Source organism: Loxodonta africana, chromosome 23 (genome assembly GCF_030014295.1).
Source record: "Loxodonta africana isolate mLoxAfr1 chromosome 23, mLoxAfr1.hap2, whole genome shotgun sequence".
Lineage (NCBI taxonomy): Eukaryota > Metazoa > Chordata > Mammalia > Proboscidea > Elephantidae > Loxodonta > Loxodonta africana.
The window spans coordinates 66,895,941-66,917,583 of NC_087364.1; the positions used below are offsets into that span (position 1 = coordinate 66,895,941).

Genomic DNA, 21,643 nt, shown 5'->3' on the forward strand with positions numbered 1-21,643 from the left:
GAAAGCTGAGAGCTGCTTGGTGGAACATCCACAAGGCTGTGTGTCTGCAGTGGAATGAGCAAGGGCAAGAGCACTAGGAAACAAGAGCAGTGGGGAATGAGGGACAGCCCATGAGGAGCCTTGGGGGCCAATGTAAGGCAGGGCTTCAAACTGGTTCATTCCGGCTCCAACCCCAGCTGAGAATTTGCATTTCCACCCCAGATATACTGAATCAGAATCTACATTTTAACAAGAACCGCGGGTGATTCTTATGTATAATAAATTTTGAGAACCACTGCTCTACTAGTGGTTCTCAGAATTGATCCCTAAGCAGCAGCTTTAGCATCACCTGGGAACTTGTTAGAAATGCAAATTCTCAGCAGGGGTTCAAATTTCCACTTTGTAAAGACTGTAGCTTTTCCTATATGAAAAGGAGAGTGGGATTTTGAGTAGATGAGTGACATAGGACAGTCTGGCAATTGTGCTGAAGATAGACCAGAAAGGTCAAAGGTGAAGCAAGGATCAAGGGTGAACCTGACGCTGTAGTGGTTAGCTGCAGGAGAGTCAGCTCTGACTCACCGCATCCCTGTGCATAGTGGGATTGGACCATTGTGATCCATAGGGTTTCCATTGCGTGATTTCTTGGAAGTAGTTGCCAAGACTTTCTTCCTAGTCCATTTCAGTCTGGCAGCCCCATTGAAACCTGTTCAGCATCATAGCAACATGCTAGCCTCCACTGACAGACGGTGGTAGCTGTGTTTGAGGTGCATTGGCTGGAATCGAACAACATCGTTAACATCACACGCAAGTAAAATTTTGCTGAAGATCATTAAAAAGTGGTTGCAGCAGTACATCGACAGGAAACCGCCAGAAATTCAAGCCAGATTCAGAAGAGGATGTGGAACATGGGATATCATTGCTGATGGCAGATGCATCTTGGCTGAACGCAGAGGAGACCAGAGAGATGTTTACCTGTGTTGCATTGACTATGCAAAGGCATTTGACAGTGTGGATCACAACAAGTTATGGATAACATTGCAAAAATAGGAATTACAGAACATTTAATTGTGTTCACGAGGAACCTGTACATAGAACAAGAGGCAGTCGTTGAAACATATGGCATAAAATCAAGACTGGTATGCGTTGTTTGCATCCTTTCACCACGTTTATCCAAACTGTATGCTGAGAAGCTGGACTATATGAAGAATGGGCCATCAGGACTGGAGGAAGACTCATTAACAGCCTTCGATATGCAGATGACACAACCTTGCTTGCTGAAAGTGAAGAGGACTTGAAGCACTTACTGATAAAGATCCAAGAATACAGCCATCAGTATGGATTACGTCTCAACATAAAGAAAACAAAATTCCTCACAACTGGACCAATAAGCAACATCATGACAAATGGATAAAAGATTGAAGTTGTCAAGAATTTCATTTTACTTGGATCCACAATCTACATCCATGGAAGCAGCAGTCAAGAAGTCAAATGGCACATTGCACTGGGCAAATCTGCTGCAAAAGATCTCTTTAAAGTATTAAAATGCAAGGATGTCACTTCAAGGATTAACGTGCACCTGACTCAAGACTTGGTATTTTCAAACAAACGAACAAAGGATAAGAATGTAGAACATAACAGAGTGAAAACAAGGCAAAATGCTTCAAAACGTTTTCAGCGCTTTTGAGGAGCGTGGGTTGAGTTAGAGCCTGGAAGCCAGGAAGAGAGAACCGAGAGAGGCTGAGGGGATTACTTGTAGAGGAAAATGATACACTACGAATGAAACAGAGTTATAATCCTAGAAACTAAATAAAACAGGGTGGAGGGAGATTTTCAAGCATTGTTTGAATCAGTTCAATTTTCTTTCCTGTACGAAGAGAATACTGAATGTATGTCAAGACCACGCTTCTGGATGATTTGGACGTGTTTCAGGCTGAAAGAGAAGTTCCACCACTTCCCTGTGGAATCAGGTGTCATAGACAGCGTCTGGGAGCTGTGGGGAAACACCGTCACAGTGTCCATCCTTGATCCTAAAGAAATGAAGGTGTTTCCTGAAAAGTATATCCCATGTAAATCTGACTCTGATCCAACACTAAGAATGTGCCATGAAATGTTATCTCCCACACACATATCCAGTCCAAGCAGGTTTCCATACATGTATCCATTTATGGCTGCAAGACATTTGGACCGGAGAAAGAGTACTTAATTTACTGGTGCTTGATATCTTTTGAAACCTAACAAAATGCTAATCATGAAACGGTTCATTCATGTAGGAATCTGACCACAAATATTTACAATTTTCCTTGTTTTTTTAATTGCTATTTAGCCATTCCATTGAAAGGCTGCAATGACATTAAAGAATTAGAGAATGTCAGAGTAGACGGTACTTTTACTAGATCAAATAATTCAATCCCTTCTGCTTAGAGTTGAGGAAACCAAGGGCAGAGAGGCAGTTACATGTTGTACATAATTGTGTCCCCCCAAAATGTGTGTCAACTTGGATGGGCCACGATTCCTGGTATTACCTGGTTGTCCACCATTTTGTGATCTGATGTGCTTATCCTAAGTGCTGTAAATCCACCTCTGTGATGTTAATGAGGCAGAATTAGAGGCAATTATGTTAATGAGGCAGGACTCAATCTACAGGATTAAGTTGTATTTTGAGTTAATCTCTTTTTAGATATAAAAGAGAGAATCCAGCACAGAGGAGAAGGACCTCATGCCATCAAGAAAGAAGTGCTGGGAGTGTAGTGCGTCCTTGGACCCAGGGTTCCTAAACTAAGAAGTACCTAGACCAGGGGAAGGTTGATGTCAAGGACCTTCCTCCAGAACCGGCATAGAGAGAAAGCCTTCCCCTGGAGCTGGTGCTCTGGATTCGGACTTCTAGCCTCCCGGAGTGTGAGAGAATAAATCTCTCTTTGTTAAAGCCATCCACTTGTGGTATTTCTGTTATAACAGCACTAGATAAGTATGACACATGCCCAGTGTCATTCAGCTGATGAATGGAACTGTTGAGATCAGAATCCAAGTCTCCAGATTGTAGACCAACAGTTTTATCACTACCGTATATAGTCTTCCAAAACCAACCAACCAACCAAGCAACCATCTCAACAAACATCCCACCACATCCACCCCATTATATGTGGCAATAGAGAAATATGCTATATCTGTCTCACATATAGCAATAGCCAATACCAAGAAGGTAGGGGTAAATATTTAGTAAAATGAATGCAAAATAATTACTAGTAGATAATATTTTGTTGGAAAAAATATACTTGAAATGTGAAATGTGTTAGTAAGTTGTTGCGGGAACAAATAAATCTCTCTTAAACAATCTGCAATTCTTTAAAGCAAGATGAAATTAAAAAAAAAAGTAACTACTTAATTCATTTATTTTATAAGTTAAAATTCCCTTACAATACATCTTGTTAGAGTCTTGGAAGTCTGGATCCTCTTTACCCACATTTTCAGGCTCTGTGGTAAATGTTATGATATTTTCATCCAAGAAATAACTTTTATTTTCATCAAATGTTGTGGCCAGCAGGTAAAACTCTTTGTCTACTTTCTTCCGTGGAAGAGAGTTTAAAAAAATAGACACACAGCATGAATGGTCCACACTCAAAATCTGGTTAACTGGTTCATCTGCACCCAGGATTTTCCACACAAGGGCGTTTGTATACTCATGGACTATCTGATCAGGTAAACTTCTGATTTGTGGACATTTACATAATGGCGCAAATCCAAGTGAATGGATTTATCACAGAGCTAAGGTTCTGGGAAAAATCTATGGCTTTTTTTTTTTTTTTAAATATAAAACTCTTACTCTAAAATATTTACATCTAAATTCCATAAAGCTAAATGATATCATCACAGATGTTTATAGTGGCTTTTTATATCTAAGGAATGCTCTGTGGGAAGTAAGTTAAATAAGGTATTTTTAATTCCAGAAAGTTTTTGCAAAGAAATGAAATATATATACATATATATACTTTCAGATAGACTGTAAAACTTATATATACCATAGGAATTGAGACTATTTTAGTTGACTTTTATTATATAAATAAATGTAAATATATATTCACAGTTTTGAATAAAATATGCATTCAATTACGCATATATTTGTATTTGAAGATTTATAAGGCTTTATTACACATGCATTTTTTTACATAAATGCAAAAAAGTACTTAGATATTAGTTTACCTGTGAGTGAGAGAGAAGAACAACTCATTCATCAAGCATTTTTGAGCACTTACTATTTGCTATGGTTGTGGTTGTTACAAAAATTAACAAAACCTTGTATGTACTCTCAAGTCATGGTCTAGCGGGAGAGAGAGATCAGTAAAAATAATTACATGGAAAAGTGCTTTAATAGACCCATGTACAAGGGACTACGGTAACCTGCAAGAGGGTCAACTAATTAGGGACAATTTCCAAAGGAAGGGACTCTCAGGCTGAGTCTTAAAAATGTCTCCTCCTTTTGGCAGATAAACCAGTGAAAAGGGGCCATTCCAAATGCAGAGACCCACCCACTGCCGCCAAATCGATTCTGACTCATAGTGATCCCATAAGGTTTCCAAGGCTGTAAATCTCTACAGAAGCAGATTACCACATCTTTCTCCCACAGAGCCACTGGTGGATTCGAACCACTGACCTTCTGGTTAGCAGTTGATTGCTTTAACCATTGTACCACCAGAGCTCCTTAAACAGGTGTGAAATCAAAGGCGTGTGAAACAGGCTTCCCCACTCAGGCCCGACAAGCTAATTCCGCAGTATGGCCAGAGTGAAGGTACAGGGGGTTGAGGGACACCAGTCAGGAGGGGTCGGCAGGGTCAAATGTGTTGGCTTCTAAGTCAAAAAACTGTGTTGGTTTCTTGTTGTGGTGATTTTTAGTCTGGGGAGTGCTATAATCGGATTTTAAGAAGGGATGTGGAGAAGTGACATGGGAGTGGGAATGACAGCAAGTTAAAGGAGTTCAGGAAAAGATGATGGTGCATAAAATAAGGCAGTGGTATCAAAGACTTGGAAACCCTGGTGGCGTAGTGCTTAAGTGCTCCAGCTACTAACCAAAAGGTCAGCAGTTTGAATCCATGTGGTGCTCCATGAAACTCTATGGGGCAGTTCTACTCTGTCCTACAGGGTCACTGTGAGTTGGAATCAACTCGATGGCAACAGGTTTTTTTTATTTTTATTGAAGACTTGATTACATGTTAGAGGTGAGAAAGAAGGAGCTGTGGATGGAAGTCCCAGGTGTGGTGATGCCACTTACTAAGAAAGAGAGGGAAAGAGACTGACCTGGGGCAGAGGGATGATTAGTTAAAGGGGTGACTTATGGTTAAAATAACCAGAAAGTCAAACCAGATGTCACTGAGTTCATTCTGACTTATGGTGACCCCACAGGGTTTTCAAGGCTGTGACCTTTTGGGGTGCCCGCACTTCATTCTGAGGTGCCTCTGAGTAGGTTAATAGTTAAGTGCTTATTTAACCAGGGACTCCATGGTTAAAAAAGCCAAGTAGAATTTGAGGTGTCCTTGGGACCTGCCAGGACGGGTGTTCATCAGGCAGAGGGAGAGACAGATTTGGAGTTCAGAATTGGGAGACATCAGCAGACAGAAGAAGCTGAACCTCTGAGTCCCCAGACCTGGCACATTGCCATTTTTGTGTAGTCCCGTCTCAGGTAATCCTTCACCAAGGCATACCTGGACATAGACCCCATGACCCACCTGTTTGCCATCCTCTCCAAGACTTCCACTTCTGCACACGAGAAGAGGTCCTATAAGGCCACTGTTGGTGTCTTTTTCCTCATCTACTGAGGAGTAGTAGAGCCAAGTCAAGCAGTCGGGATCAGTGGAGGTGGGACCCACATCTGTGGGAACTTCCCATGTGTAGACAAATGTTGTGCCTGGATTTACGTGTGAGGAATGTGCAGGGACACCTAGGGAAAAATATACATTTAACAAAGAGAACCTAGCACCGTAAGAACCCTAGGCTAGACTACTGTGAGGTCTCTGTGAGCAAGGACTGGGTCTTTCTCCCCTTGGAGCACCTTGGGGAAGCCCTCTGGGGCAGTTCTACTCTGTCTAGGGTCTGTAGAGTCAGAATCGACTCAACCACACACAAAAACAACATAGCTTCCCTGGGCCCTCCCTGAGCTCTACTTACTTTCTCCAGGTGTTTTGTAGAATGAGCCCTCATTGCTCTTGCTATAACGCAGCCCATGAGGCTGAATGCTGAGCGGCAGGGAAGCATTGTTATGGAAAGTGACCTTGATGGTCTGTCCCACTTCTGCCTTAATGACAGGGCCTGGAAACCGAAAGAGTTAATAATTGTCCTTGGTTTTTATAAACTATAATTGTCAGGTTGGATTATTTGAGCAGTCTCTGAAAAGGTGAGGTCAAGTGTACCCAGAGACACTTCAGAACGGGTAGCCTGGTGATCTGCTTGCATTGACAACCCCATGGAGCACAGTTCTACTATGACACACATTGGTGTGCCATGAGTGAGAATTGACTGGCTGGTTACTTGAGCAAGGCTCTAATGGGAATAAATTAAAGTGATGATGTCATAAGTCAGAAATGTGTTCAACCAGCCCAGGGGCAAGGACTAGAAGGCAGGAGGGGACAAGAAAGCTAGTGATAGGTAACCCAAGTTTGAGAAGGGAGAGTGTTGACATGTTGTGGGGTTGTTAACCAATGTTGTAAAACAATATGTGTACTGTTTAATGAGATGCTAGTTTGTTCTGTAAACCTTCATATAACGTACAATAAAAAAGAATGTGTCCAACTGCAAGACATCTAGATGACTCAGAATCTTGGAAAGTCACTTTGGACCACATAAGTATATTTATCTCACTGAATTCATAGGGACAAAAGAGTGTAGTTAAAATTATTCGATGAATCAGAATGTTTTGTTTTCATGAGGTTATAAGATTACGACTAAAATCTCTAAAACTGTGAGGTGGTGAATTCTGTTTCGATTCCATAGAATATGTATAGATGGCGTTTATAGCCTCGCAAGCTGTGAATAGAATTTTACCAAGGATTCCAAGATACTCTTCTCTTGCCTTCTGTTTTTCGAAGGAAGCATCTGTGTATTCACGGTAAACTAGTTTTTTGTAAGTTCCTCCAATTCTGGTAGCACCTTTTTCAAAGTATAGCTTGGATTCACTGTGCAGAGAAAGCAGGTACACAAAAAATTTTATATTTACAGTGATGATGTGGAAAGAAAGCAAGGGTCTACACACATCTGATTTAAAATGCTTACAATTGTTTCTGATTATAAAAGCAATGGATGTTCACTGCATAAAATTTGGAAAATAAGGAAAAATGAAATAACCCCCCCAAAAATGTCCATAATCCCCCCATCTGTATACAGCCATTGTCATCGTTTTCCATGGCTATCCTTTCAGCCTTTTGTCTAGACAATGAATATCTATGTCTGTCCAACTAATAGCTTATCTACACATTTTCTTTTGGAATAAAAATTAAGAAGGCGTGTCTGATTTTTTTTCAGGAAGGTAGCAAACACTGCTTTTAAAACAACAATGTGAAAAGATGTTATGACATTAAGATGACAGCATTTTTAATTGCTCAGTCTATCATAATAAAAAAATATATGGAGCCCTCTGAGAAAAGATGTCTTGTGGTGAAGTGCTAACTTGCTGTGCTAAGATATCATGGAATTCCCTAGTCAGGAGAATCAAGCAAGCTGATAAAATCCACTAATTTATAGTCATTTCCAACAATATAAAATAAGAATAGAACCTAATCCTGATTCTAATTTTTGTTCTAAATCAGTTATCCTCCTCACAATTAATACAAAATTTCCATTTTACAGATTGAATATCTTACCATGAGCTCAAAATGTAAGAAGATACAATAGTTACTTGGCATACTATTCTTGGCTTTCCCGAATTGTACGTGAATGAATTAGAGAAAAATAAATTCAATAGCATGGAAAACATTATTTTTTGGCGGTTTTAGATTAGAGCTTGACCTTTTCTGACATATAACTTTCATTCAATAGAGCAGAAAGCTTAAAACTCATAATCTTTGAGATGGTAAAATGTATATCCATCAGCTGAGCTACCAGAGATTCAAGGCCAGCGTGCAGTTTTTTTGGCCGCATTTAAATGCTGATACCATTGTAACACATTTTAGTTTTTGGTTGTTAAAGTTGTTACTACATTCTTAGGTGTCATTCAGTAAATCATATTTATATAATATGATTTAATGCTGTTGCAGAAAATTTTAATTATGCCTTCAGATGTTAACAAGAGTGTGTAAATCACACATGAAGAATGTTTTAATACCTTCATAAAATTGCCCTTGGTAATTTCCTACTATATTGTTAAATGTCCCATAAGTATAAAATAAACCCATTTTCAAATTTAGTGCTAGGAAAAAGATAAGCAGATCAACTCAAAGGCAACTGGTTTGGTTTTTTTGGTTTATGTTTTCATTTGCTTTGGCCGCCAAGGAATTTAAAGAACTGTGTAGCAACAAGCCTCAGCCTAGATAATCTGATACCATTGTTTTCCTACCCTTACCCGCTGCCCTCAAGGTGATTCTAACTCATAGTGACCCTATAGGACAGAGTAGAACTGCCTCAGAGGGTGTCTGAGGCTGTAAATCTTTACAGAAGCAGAATGCCACATCTTTCTCCTGCAGAGCTGCTGGTGAGTTTGAACTGGTGACCTTTCTGTTAGCAGCCAGCGCTTAACCCCTGTGTTTCAGGGCTTCTTTCCTACCCTTAGTTTATCATTATTCCTTTGCTCTTATCTTAGAAGTCTTGTTTCATCAGTACGTTTTTATTATACCAAAACAAAACCCCTTGCCATCGAGCTGATTTCGACTCACAGCGACCCTATAGGACAGAGTAGAACTGCCTCATAGAGCTTCCAAGGAGCACCTGATGGATTCGAACTGCCGACCTTCGGTTAGCAGCCGTAGTAGCATTTAATCACTACACCACCAGGGTTTCCAAGATGAATATTAAAGGGACATATATCACTAGAAAACAGTAGCCTGCATTAGACCAACTTCTAGAGGATACCTGTCTACAGAGAAGAATTTGAGAGCCTATTGGCCAAAAACATCTTCCCTTGTGGGTATGACATTTCCTCCAAAAGTCACCGAGTTAGTTGGTGTTTCAGATTAACTTTTTGGCAGGCAGGAAACAAATTAAGCCAGGTTTGTTTCCATGAAGGCATCGGTCTTGTATTTTGATTTCAGAAATATGACCACTATTGTTTTTTTGTTTTGTTTTGTTTAGATTATAAATTGGTATAGAGTTTTCAGAGCGCAATTTGTCAGCATTTGTTAAAATTAAAAACCCTTTAATTGTACCATTTTACTTCATGGTTAGTTACTCATGAGAAAGATTTACACATATAACAAAAAATATTTCTATATGAAAATGCATAGTAAAAGGTTTGCAAGTACACACACCAAATTAATTATAGCGGTTACTCTCTGAAGAAAGAACTGGGATGGGGTGGGGTGGGACCGGACCAGTGGTTTGTTCTTAAACCGTCTCTCCAAAAATAAACGAAGGAACAAAAAAATCTGATTTATAGCATTTGCCAATTTTTGTGATGTGAATAATCCCAGTGAGGCCAACTTGAAGCGATCAACAGTTTAACACATGGTTCATTCAACAGTCATCTGTCTTGAGCACATGGGCTGACTCTAGTTTACCACACTGGACTTGCACTTTTTCTTTCCTCTTCTGTCTTCCCTCCGTCCCTCCCTCCCTCCTTTCTTTCTTCCCTTCTTCCTTCTTTTGCTCCTTCCTTCCTTTCCTCCCTCCTTCCTTTGTTCCTTGCCTCCCTCTCTCCTTCCTTCCTTCCCAGCAAAGATCTATTCAAGTAGACTGGAAGTAAAATTTTAAAACACCAAAGATGGAAGAAGGACACAGGAAGAGAAGAAATATGGGAGAAAGCTGTGATCAATTAGCCTAGAAGCCTTCTCAATTGTGTCTAGGGCTGACCCTATTCTTTCTGCAGAGTTGAGGTCCGAGGACCTGGCTTGAGGACATCATTTGTGACAGAGGTTAAGTAGGAAAAATGGGGCCGAGTGTACATTTTATTCCTTTCTAAGATGATATTCCTTTCTAAGCTATAATCTTTTTATCATTAATTTCAGTCCTTGAATTACAATAGCAATTGCATGGTCCTCCCTCTCCCCAGCCTGGCAGGGGCATCATGAAAACCAAAACTGTTGCCATCGAGTTGATTCCGACTCATAGCGACCCTATAGGAGAGGGTAGAACTGCCCTACAGGATTTCCAAGGCTGGAGTCTTTACGGAAGCAGACTGCCACATCTTTCTCCTGCGGAGCAGCTGGTGGGTTTGAACCATAGGCATTTCAGTGAGCAGCTGAGCGCTTAACCACTGTGACACCAGGGCTCTTTATGGCAGGGGTGTAGCACGTAATAAATTCTGATAAATACTTGTTTAGTTGTTTGACTGAGTAACTGAAGCATGGTGCTAAGGCAAGTATGGGAATTAGAAAAAAGAAAGGTATTGATTAGAAAAACTAAACTCCTTTTTTTTTTTTTTCTAAGAAATAGTGGAAGTCTCCAGTCCTAATAGCAATTATGTTTTCTGACTGAGAAATAAAGCAAAAGCATTTACATGATCATATCTAGAGTTCGGTCATAGTTAGGGACAGAAAAGATCAGTAATTGCATAACTGATCATCACATTAAATGGAGAGCATGATTGAAGAGGCAAACAAACTCAAATAAGCGGACTTTCCGAGGACTGGATTAGAAGGTCCCTGGGTGGCATAACAATTTGTGTTTAACTACTAACCTAAAGGTTGGTGGTTTGAACCCACCTAGTGGCACCATGGAGGAAAGGCCTGGAGACCTGCTTCCGTAAAAGATTACAGCCAAGAAAACCCTATGGAGCAGTTCTACTCTGCAACACATGGGGTCACCTTGAGTCAGAATAGATTTACAATATTTTTTTTGTTTGTTTGTTTGGATTGGAATTAGTTGGTCCTGTGTAATTCCTAACTATGCTTCTTATAAGGGTTTGGGCAAATGTGGTAACCTCTTGAAACTTGTTTTCTCAGTTTTAAAAAATGAATAATACTTGCTCTGCCTTGCGTTCAGGGTTTGTGTGGGGCTCATAGACTAGTGAGTGTAAAAGCGTTTTGTAAAAACAAAATAAAAAACCCTGTAAACCTGAAACAGGTTATTATCATAGAGTGAAGATGTCAGAGCCCTGAGTTCTGGTCCTGTCTTTGTCGTATTTTCCAAAAGGTAGTCCCTGGATATCAGCTTCTTCATCTGCAAAATGAGGCATTTGGAGTGGGCTATAAACTTGGAAGTTCTCCGAGCCTACATTGTGCAGAAGTCATAAGTTCGTACCATGTATCTGACAGCCCAGCATCCACTCCCTAGGGCCCTTGGCCACCATGAAGGCATCTTCCATCGAGGCAGGGAAGACAGTGATGGTGTCCTTTCTGTGATTCCTAGAGGTCAGAGTTTGTCCATGGAGATAGATTGGGTGTGTGTCAGACACACCACCCATACCAAAAAAAATACCACTTGACTCTGTCTTCTGCACACATGGTGAGATTGGGCAGCTTTCCATACATGTATCCATTTATTGCTGAAAGCAAATACACATTAACCTATGAAGCATGGAAATCAGCACCACTCAGTAGACTTCCTATGCATTTATCAATTATATAAACCTTGCGGTGTCAACATTCTTCTCATATGTAATCCACGACAATATTTTATTTCTGTTTCACTAAAAAGAAGGCCATAAACACTGCGTAAGATTAGAAGTGATAGGATCACAAAGGTTTGGAGTCAAAGAAGGAGGAAAGTGAGTAGAAAGGTAGGAAGCAGAGAAAGGGGAAAAGAATAGAGAAGGAAACTAAGTTCAAGAAAGAAGAGCGTGGGAATAAAAGTGACTCAGATTCTGAGAGCAAATTTTCTGAAAAATTACGTTGGATAGAAATACCTTTTCCTGAAGTATCTGGTTAGGTCTATATTCTTACATAGCATTTTATTATCGTAAAATCACATCTTTCCTGTGTTTTCAACATCTAATTTTTAATCGATATCAGACTTTAGGAAACAAACTTATGTATATAGCTTTACTTCCTATGAAACTTTGGAAACCAGCAGAATTTACTAGATACCTTGCATATCAACCAGCATACCATAAGTATAACACTGAGAAATATAAACTCACCTAAACAAGCTGAGGTGGCGTAGTGGTTAAGTGCTACAGCTGCTAACCAAAAGGTGGCAGTTCAAATCCACCAGGTGCTCCTTGGAAACTCTATGGGGCAGTTCTACTCTGTCCCATAGGGTTGACTATGAGTCAGAATCGACTCGATGGCAGTGGGTATAAACAAGCTTGAACAAAGGAAATCACCAAAGAGAACTACAGAAAATAGAATTATAGGATATTGTGAAGGACAAATTTCTTCTTAATCTTACCGGGCATTTTATTGCTCTCCTCAAAGCCAGGATCGCTAGTGTTAACTTTGCCAGGCTTGGTATATGTATTAATATTGTCATCAATATACCAGCTATGATTTTCATCAACTGTAGAAAACATCAGGACAAAAGACTTGTCGATATTTTTTTCAATGTCTCCATTCAGTGTCCCTGAAAATAAAAAAAAATACATTTCTTATTTTTCATATAGATAATAAACAATGCTGGTGTTAAAAATACAACTATTTTTTATTTGGAAAATGATCTACAAGGTTTGCTAATTGTTAGGACATATGGAAAAGGAAAATGTTTGAAGTGTGGGAGTACCAAAAAAAACCCACCATATTTATATATATATATACATATAAAAAATATATATATACAGCCAAAATTAAAGAATCCATACTCATCTTTACTTCAAATCAATAACTTCCTAAAATGACCACATCTGATAGCCATTATCATATGAAATTTTTCTGTCTCAACCTTGTACTTCCTCAAAGCACAACCGTAGTTTATATCAATTAATCTATTTATTTATGCATGCATTCGACAAATATCTGTTGAGCACTTGTAATGTGCCAGGTAATATGGCGAGTGCTAGGTTCATAAAAGTGAACAAGACAGATTTCCACCCTTGAGGGGCTCATAATCTAGGGTGGAAGCCATCAAGAAATAAATAATACAATTTGTACGTAACATTCTGCAGGAGGGAAGAACAAGGTGATCGGGAGCTATCTGACCAAATCTTGGGCGAGGAAAGGTTCCCTGAAGGCTGTGACTCCTAAGCTGGTATCTAAAGGATGAGTAGGAGTTTGCCGTAAAGTAAATTCCAGGCAGAAATTAAGAGAAAGGGAGTTTGGACTTTATCCCAAGAGTAATCAGCAGCCATTGGAGGAGTGTAAGCAAAGGAGTGACAGGATCAGCTTGACCTTTCAGAATCGTCCCCCTGACAGCCAGGTGGACATGAATTGAAAGGGATAGCACTACAGGCTAGTGGAGCACGTAAGATGCTGTCGTAGGCATCTAGGCAAAGGATGGCAGTGGCCTGAACTAGGTTAGAGTCAGTGGAGTAGGAGAGAAGTGAGCAGACCTAGCAATGTGTCGGAGGTAGAACTGGCAGAACTAGCTTGGTAGGGGATAAGGGGGTAGGGGAGGGCGGGATCAAGAATGACACCCAGGTTTCTGTCTCTAGCAACTGGATGGAGGATGATGGGGCCATTCCCTAAGTTAGGAAGCATAGGAGGAAGAGTGAAATTGGGGGGAGGAAGGACTGGGGTTTTGAAATATGGTGAGGATTAGGTACAAATGGACATCCGAGGGGAGAGGCCAAGCTGCCAGGATTGATGATTAGCAGAAGGATTTGGACCAAAGTTATAGATTTGAGGCTCATTAACATACACATGGAAATAAATGACCCCAAATGCATAAGATCACTGGTGAACTCAGGCTGAACAAAAGAGAACTTCTAGGACAGTGGAACAAATAAGCAACATTGTGATAAATGGAGAAAAGATTGAAGTTGTCAAGGATTTTATATTACTTGGATACGCAATCAACGCTCACGGAAGCAGCAGTCAAGAAATCAAAAGACACATTGCATTGAGCAAATCTGCTGCAAAAGACCTCTTTAAAGTGTTGAAAAGCAAAGATGTCACCTTGAAGACTAAGGTGTACCTGACCCAAGCCATGGTGTTTTCAATTGCTTCATATGCATGTGAAAACTGGACGTTGAATAAGGAAGACCCAAGAATTGATGCCTTTGAATTGTGGTGTTGGCAAAGAATGTTGAATACACCATGGACTGCCAAAAGAATGAACAAATCTGTCTTGGAAGAAGTACAACCAGAATGCCCCGTAGAAGCAAGGATGGTGAGATTATGTCTCACGTACTTTGGACATGTCATCAGGAGGGACCAGTCCCTGGAGAAGGACATCCTGCTTAGTAAAGTAGAGGGTCAGCAAAAAAGAGGAAGACCCTCCATGAGACGGATTGACACAATGGCTGCAACAATGGACTTAAGCTTAACAACAACTATGAGGATGGCACCGGACTGGGCAGTGTTTCGTTCTGTTGTACATGGCATTGCTATGAGTCGGAGTTGGCTCGACAGCACCTAACAAAAACAACAAGCCCCAAATATTTGATATCAGTCCTTGTCAGAATTGCATCTGAAGCTATAGGGCACAAGTGAGAATAATTTTTAATGAAGAGGTGTTGGTGACAGTTCACACCAGTGCCTTTGAAAATGCAAAGCATTAGGTTTGTTAATTCCAGTTGTGTAAAAAGAAAAGAAATACTCATACCAGGTTACATAAAATTTAAATTAAATAGCTACTAGTTCTGTGTCTTGTCATCATCCAGTTGAGTTCCTTGTAAGTTTGAGAAGGGCAAAGACCCCTTCTTCAAAAATTGTTTTAAAAACTCGTCACCCAAGGAATGCCTAATCTGCCACTTTGAGACTACATGTGCTTGTTATAGGAAACTACAGTTGTTAAAATATTAATTGTAGAGAGCTGTTTGTTCACTGAAAGCTGTAAACTTTGATCATCATAGGAAGCTAAATTTGCTCACCTATGTCATAATTAATCAAGTGCTATAACCTCACTGATCTTGCTATAGTAAACCTAATCAGAATATAAAAACTGTATATTCCTTTGCAAGTTAGTAAAACCACCTCCTTCTAATAATTATTTTCCAATGAAGTAAATTGGTGATTCTAACTTGAAGCATCAAAGTAAAATCTTTCACTTCCAAAGACAGACGCAAAGGAACATAACGCTCAAGGAACGGTCAGAGGGCTTCTCATCTTCCTATTTCCTCTCACCCTGCTGATTCCCTGGGTGGTACGAATGGTTAATGGGTTCAACTGTAACTCCAAGTTTGGAGATCTGAGTCCGCCCAGATGCACCTTGGAAGAAAAATCAGTCACTGAAAACCTTATGGAGCACAGTTCTATTCTGATACACGTGGGGTCGCCTTGAGTTGGAATCAACTCAACGGCAACTGGTTTTCTGCTGATCTCAACACTTCTCTGAGGAGAGGAGGGAGAAAGGTGGCAGAAATTCCTGTGTGAAAGTGGATAAAGTGAAGCGTACTGGGTTTGACTACCATCTAGTGACCAACCTGGATTACTGTACTGGACTGGAGCTGAGGGGTTGAACTCAAGGTCTCCATCTAGTGCTCAGAGTCCAAGAGGGTAGCTTTACATTCTTAACTGGAAAATCAAGGTCGAGGCAAGATAATGGAGCAAAATTCCACTAGAGGAGCGACGGAGAGCCCACGTACTCAGGTTGACTCTCTTGCTATAACTTGAGATTTTAAAAATGCATTACCTCTTTTACAAGTTAGAATTGGTCCAACAAGTCCCACAGCCACATCTTTCACAGTGTCTAGATGGGAGTGGTAAATCCTTGTCACACAGTTACTGTCATTGGGGCCGGGTCCCTGACTTTCTTCTACATACCACTGGTAACTATACTCTTCCCCTGGCTTCATGTGGTCGTCTTCCTTTTACAGGCCCGTGGTATTATCAGGATAGAGAGCACCTAGAACACAAACTCCCCACTGTGGTCACAGTAACCATCGGATGCCACTAGTTCGAATGAATTCATGCTTTTTGCATTGAGCCATGATTGTGTGTTAATTTGTACTTTTGGAAAAAAGTATGCACTTCTCCCCTCCCTTCCCCTCCTCTTCTCCCCTGTTTCACCTCCCTGGATCCCCCTTAGTTGGCTTCCCCCCGGAATGCCCAGCTTGGCCACAGTTTCTAGACCAAACTGGAAGGAGGTAAGCGGTATCACCTCTCAACTCACACCACCTTTAGAGATTCATGCAACAAGTATTTATTGTGTACCTACTGTGTGCCTAGATCTAGGGTAGAGAGAGGACCTCCGGACTCCTGAGTTGTCCTCCGTATTTTCTATTGCCAGTCAGACTCAGGACCCAGGGTATAAAGAGGCATCTGTGTTACCCCCAAGTAGCCCACGGAAGTCCTAAGGTGGCTCTCTGCATTGCTTACATTTCCTGAGCTAGAACTTTGGTTCTGAACTGGGGGCTTTGCTTTCCTGTCTTTCTTCTTCTCCCATCCCTTGAGACGGGGTCCTCCTAACCATGGATGATGTCCCTTTATTTAATAAAGACTTTGAAGCATGGCCAACCTCAATTCTTTGTCCATCTTTTGAGACCCTCCAACACTAAGTTGGACACAAAGAAATTTGCTGATCTGTGACTAGCTTTCTCCCTGCTCAACTGTCCATTTGGAGCTGAGTCTGCAGCTGGTGCAGTTCCCTCTGTCTCAGTCCAGAGGATTAATCCAGGCTAAGCGTCTAACTTCTCTGTTTCCCCAGGCACTGTCTTGCTGCCCTGAGGGATCTGAGTCCAAGATTTGAGTGTCGATAAGAAAATTCTTGTTGATATTTATCCCATCATATGTCTATAATATATGACCTTTTCAAGAGATGGTTATTGCAAGATATTACACGTAACATGGCAAGGTAGTTATGAAGGATGACTGGAGTGACATAAACTATTTCTATTGGCCTATTTTTCCATAGATCCAAAGCAAAGTCTGTTGGAAGAACATCCATCCCATAGGTGGTACTCTTATCAAGTCAAGCGGAAGTTCTAATTTTCTGAACATTTATGCTAGATTTTTATAATAAGTGTATTTCAAACACTAGAAGAAAAAAATTCTCTGTTTTCTACCTACAGTCAAGCCAAAGCTCTCTTTTCCTAGCTTTCTTTGTTGTTTTCTGTTGGCTTTTGTCTTCCCTTATCTGAAATAAATAGGCACATATAAGTGAAGATATGTAGAAGCGAAGATACTGCCTGGAATGTAGTGAGTTCTCTCGAAGCTGATGTTTTCAAAGAACCTGATCCTTATCTAGCAGATAGAGATGGGTAGGGGGCAGACAGTGTTTCTGTCAACCCAACATTTAGCTCCTGAGTGTCTTCTTTAAAAAGAAGGGAGGGAAGACTGTGTTTTCTCCCTCGGGAATTGCATGAGGGTGTTCACTCATTCAAGATGAGAAGTTGAAAAAGGGTTGTCTTGGTGATGACCATTAAAGAGTCCAAAGCAAGAGTCTGCCTCTATGCTGAACTACTTGTATTTCATAATGGCGACCATTTCATGGTTATCTTGTTTTTCCTTAGGACTTGTGCTCATGTTCGCCATCAGCAAAAGCTCAAGGAGGGAAGGAAATGGGGTCCAGCTTACCTTCATTTGCTTTAGTATAGGTGAGTCCATGAGTATGCCAAGTATAGGGTCTTGATGCAAAATTTTTTACATATATATGCACCAAGTCTCCAGTCTCTGCCTTCATTATTGGACCTAAAAATCCCAACCAGGATGGCTTTTCAATCATGGTTTGAAATGTCTCATCAGTATACTGAAAATATAAAGCCTTTTTATAAACAGACCCTATCCTATCTGGACCTCTTTGTAGATACAGTTGGGATTGAAAATCTCTGTAAAAACAAAAAAGAGAAACTTAACAAATTTTGACCGGAAAGAAGAAGATCAAACAATGGTTAGACCAACTAAAACTAAAAGCAAGAAGAAACTTATAGCCTAATTTGGATAGACAAAACCCAGACACGGAAAATATGAAGGGAGAGGGAAAAAAAGCGTTATAGGTGAGGAGAACATTAGCTATCTGATAAAGAGATCAAATACAAATGCAGCAAGTAATATACTCAGCATTTCGGCTTAAAAGATATGCCACATTCTTGTATTGAGCCTGGTATATGTTTTTAACCCCCCTTTAAAGTTACTTTGGCTCCCAAGCATTAGATCAATTCCTATGATTTGGGATTGTTTATACTTTGAAATGAATTTGTAGATTTGCTGTTAGAATTGGGGACATTTTGGCTAACAACTGTGATAAATCAGAATCCCACTGGTAACTTTTAGGTTCCCCTTCTCAATTATCTGAAGAAAAAAATGAAGAAGACAGCTGCAATTTTACAACCTCTAATCTACGGGGTCGCTAGGAGTCAAAATTGACTCCACGGTAGTGGGTTCCACGTACACCCCAGGAGCTCTGGTGACACAATGGTTAAGAGCTTGGTGGGAACTGAAGGGTCTTGGCTGGTAACTGAAAGGTCAGCCGTTCGAACCCACCATCAGCTCTGTGTGAGAAAAGACGTGTTGATCTTCTCCTGTAAAGATTTCAGCCTAAGAAACCCTATGGGGCAGTTACACTCTGTCATACAGGCTCATCATGAGTTGGAATCAATTCAATGGCACACAACAACAACCGTACACCCACATCGGAAGGAAAAGCATTGGTTTACACCTTGAATGGCACACAATGCAACATTATAGATGAACCCTGGGAGAATGTGTCATGAGAACAAAAAATAGTGATAATCCAGGGAGGAACAAACTCTTATTTATATAAATATAGTCCTTATACTAAACAAACAAACAAAGTGGCCCTAACAACAAAAGTGTCCTTAGATCAATTGTGGGAAATCCTTTCCCAGCATTTTATCAACAAGTAATAATTAACAACTTCAGCCACTGATAGTAACTTTTTTAATGCAAAAGTATTGCTTACTGATCTTCTGAAAAATATTTTCCATTGAGCACATTTCTACCAGTAGGAGCGTAGTTCCAAGCAGTTTCTCTAATGCCTATGTTGTAGCATCTATCTTTCGCCCGACCTAGAGAACTAATAAAAATCAGAAAGAAGGCCAGCTGGAAAAGGGTCTTCATTTTCAAATCGTAAATCCAAAGAAGCTAACTGAGTAGGGCTTACGTTCCTTTTATAATTAGGGCTTTCTTCCTTTATTTGTGTCTATTTACATAAAGATCAGGGTTACATAAGAGCTCATTAACATATACGACATTTCCATTCCAAATGCATTTAGTTTTCATCTGCCAGGACAGGTGAAATGTTGCACAACTCACAGGGGATACTGGATATTGGCCCAGTGTATACTACCAGTTCAGTGTTTGGTTGGCTTACTGGATAGATGGGTTACCTAGCTCATCCATCATTTCCTGATGACCATTTTCTACCCCTGATAAAGTCTCTGGACGGCACAAATGGTTAAGTGCCCAACTACTAGCCAAAACGTTGGCAGATCAAACCCACCCAGAGGCACTCGGAAGACAAGCCTGGAGATCTGCTTCTGAAAGGCCACAGCCTTGAAAACGCATCGAACAGTTCTACTCTGCACACTGATGGGGTCTCCGTGAGTCAGAATTGGCTCCACAGCAACCAACACTTTCTATCCACACGTTATAGGAATAGTCCACTGACAGTCTCCAGCCTCGGTTTTTTCACTTTTCCAGGTCATTCTACATACCATTCCCGGATTAATCTTTTTTTAAGTATTACTTTTGTTATGCTGTTCCCTAGTTGGTAATTTAAATTCCTTGCCATTTAAGATGTTCTTTAAATTCTTCTCAAATTCCTTGCCATATGACTATCCATAATCTAGCCTCTACCTGGTATTCCAGGCTTGTCTCCATAGTACACTTACAGGATCTCTTCCCTTCGGAAAGGTGTCTTATTAAGGAAACGGTGTGAGTAGGGGAGAACGCACCGAAGTCAGATAGTTCTGAGTTTGAGTCTTGACTTGTCACTTAACAGCTGAGTGACCAGGGTCTAATCGTGGAACTCAATTTCTTCGTTTAGAAACGGTAACAGCATTACTTACCCACTTAGGAAGTTGTGCAAATGAATGAGGCCGCGCACGCTGTGGAGGAGCTGGGGGACACAGTCAGCACTTGACAAGGGTGTTTTTGTCTCCTTTTGCCCCATCGTGATAGCTTTCTAGATGCATCTGACCTCACTCTCCAGCCTGACAGGCTCTCCCTTCTTCCCCTCCTTTCCTTGGCTTATCCAAATTTTCTCCCACTCCTCAAGCCTCAAATGGAGTTCACCTCCTCAGGGAAGCCTTCCGAACCACCTTAGCCTAACAAACATCTTCTTCCTAAAGTCACCAGCTGGAGCCCTGGTGGCACAGTGGTTAAGAGCTCAGCTGCTAACCAGAAGGTCTGCAGTTGAAATCCACCAGTTGCTCCTTGGAAACCCTATGGGGCAGTTCTACTCTGTCCTACAGGTTCACTATGAGGTGCCATGAATCAACTCAATAACAACAGGTGTTTGGTATCACGATCTAGGGGAGTAACGGTGGTTCAGTGGTAGAATGATTGCCTTTCATGCTGGAGACATAGGTTCACTTCCGGGCCTCAATACACCCCATATGTAGCCACCATCCATCTGTCAGTGGAGGACTGCGTGTTGCTATGATGCTGAAGAGGCGTCAGCAGAACTTCCAGACTAAGACAGACCAGGAAGAAAGGACTGTCGATTTACTTTTGAAAATCAACCAGTGAAAACCCCAACGGCAGCATCTGCAACTGACCGTGGAGATGGTGCAGGGCTGGGCAGCGTTTCATTCCGTTACGCATAGGGCCTCCAGGAGTCAGGGTCTGACTCCATGGCAGCTAACAACATCATGGCCTAGCAATTAATCACACACTGCTTTGTATTGTTGCTTAAATTTGCATGTGATGTTTTCTCTGCTCCACTAGATTATAACTCCTAGAGAACAGAGGCCACTTTTTGTCCTAAAGTTTAATGGTTACTCTTTTTTAAAACAAATAAATAGAGTGCCTTGCCCAAGGTTACAATATGTAAGGAAAGGAACTGGAATCTTTATTTCTTCTTGAACTGCCCTGTGTATTATCATATATTAGGGTATCTATTAGTATTATAGGTCCCTAGGTGGCAAAAACACTGTTCATTCAACTGCTAGCCTCAAGGTTGGCAGTTCAAACCCACCCAGTGCTATTGTGGAAGAAAAGTCCTGGTGATCTGCTTCCATTAAGATTATGGCCAAGAGAAACCCTGAGAGTATGCCCCCAGACACCCTTTCAGCTCAGTAATGAGCTCACTCCTGAGGTTCACCCTTCAGCCAAAGATTGAATAGGCCAGTGGACCAAAACAAGACTAAAGGGACATACCAGCCCTGGGGCAGGGACTAGAAGGCAGGAGGAAACAGGAAAGCTGGTAATAGGGAACCCAAGGTGGAGAAGGGCGAGGGTTGACATGTCGTGGGATTGTTAACCAATGTCATAGAACCATGCGTGTACTAACTGTTTGATGAGAAGCTAGTTTGTTCTGTAAACCTTCATCTAAAGTATGATAAAAAAAAAATACACCTAGACAATAATAATTTAAA

General features: G+C 40.8%; 1 protein-coding gene across 1 annotated transcript; it reads right to left on the minus strand.

The window, feature by feature from the left end:
• Positions 1-1,735: 1,735 nt before the first annotated feature.
• LOC100674257 (ceruloplasmin-like) lies at positions 1,736-20,217 on the minus strand. The gene is given in 11 exon segments (XM_064275384.1): positions 1,736-2,147; positions 3,394-3,541; positions 5,697-5,908; positions 6,136-6,276; positions 7,009-7,266; positions 11,353-11,524; positions 11,526-11,596; positions 12,442-12,612; positions 15,778-15,990; positions 17,661-17,933; positions 20,118-20,217. Coding segments are annotated over 11 exon segments (2,076 nt in total). The 3' UTR covers positions 1,736-1,830.
• Positions 20,218-21,643: the final 1,426 nt, after the last annotated feature.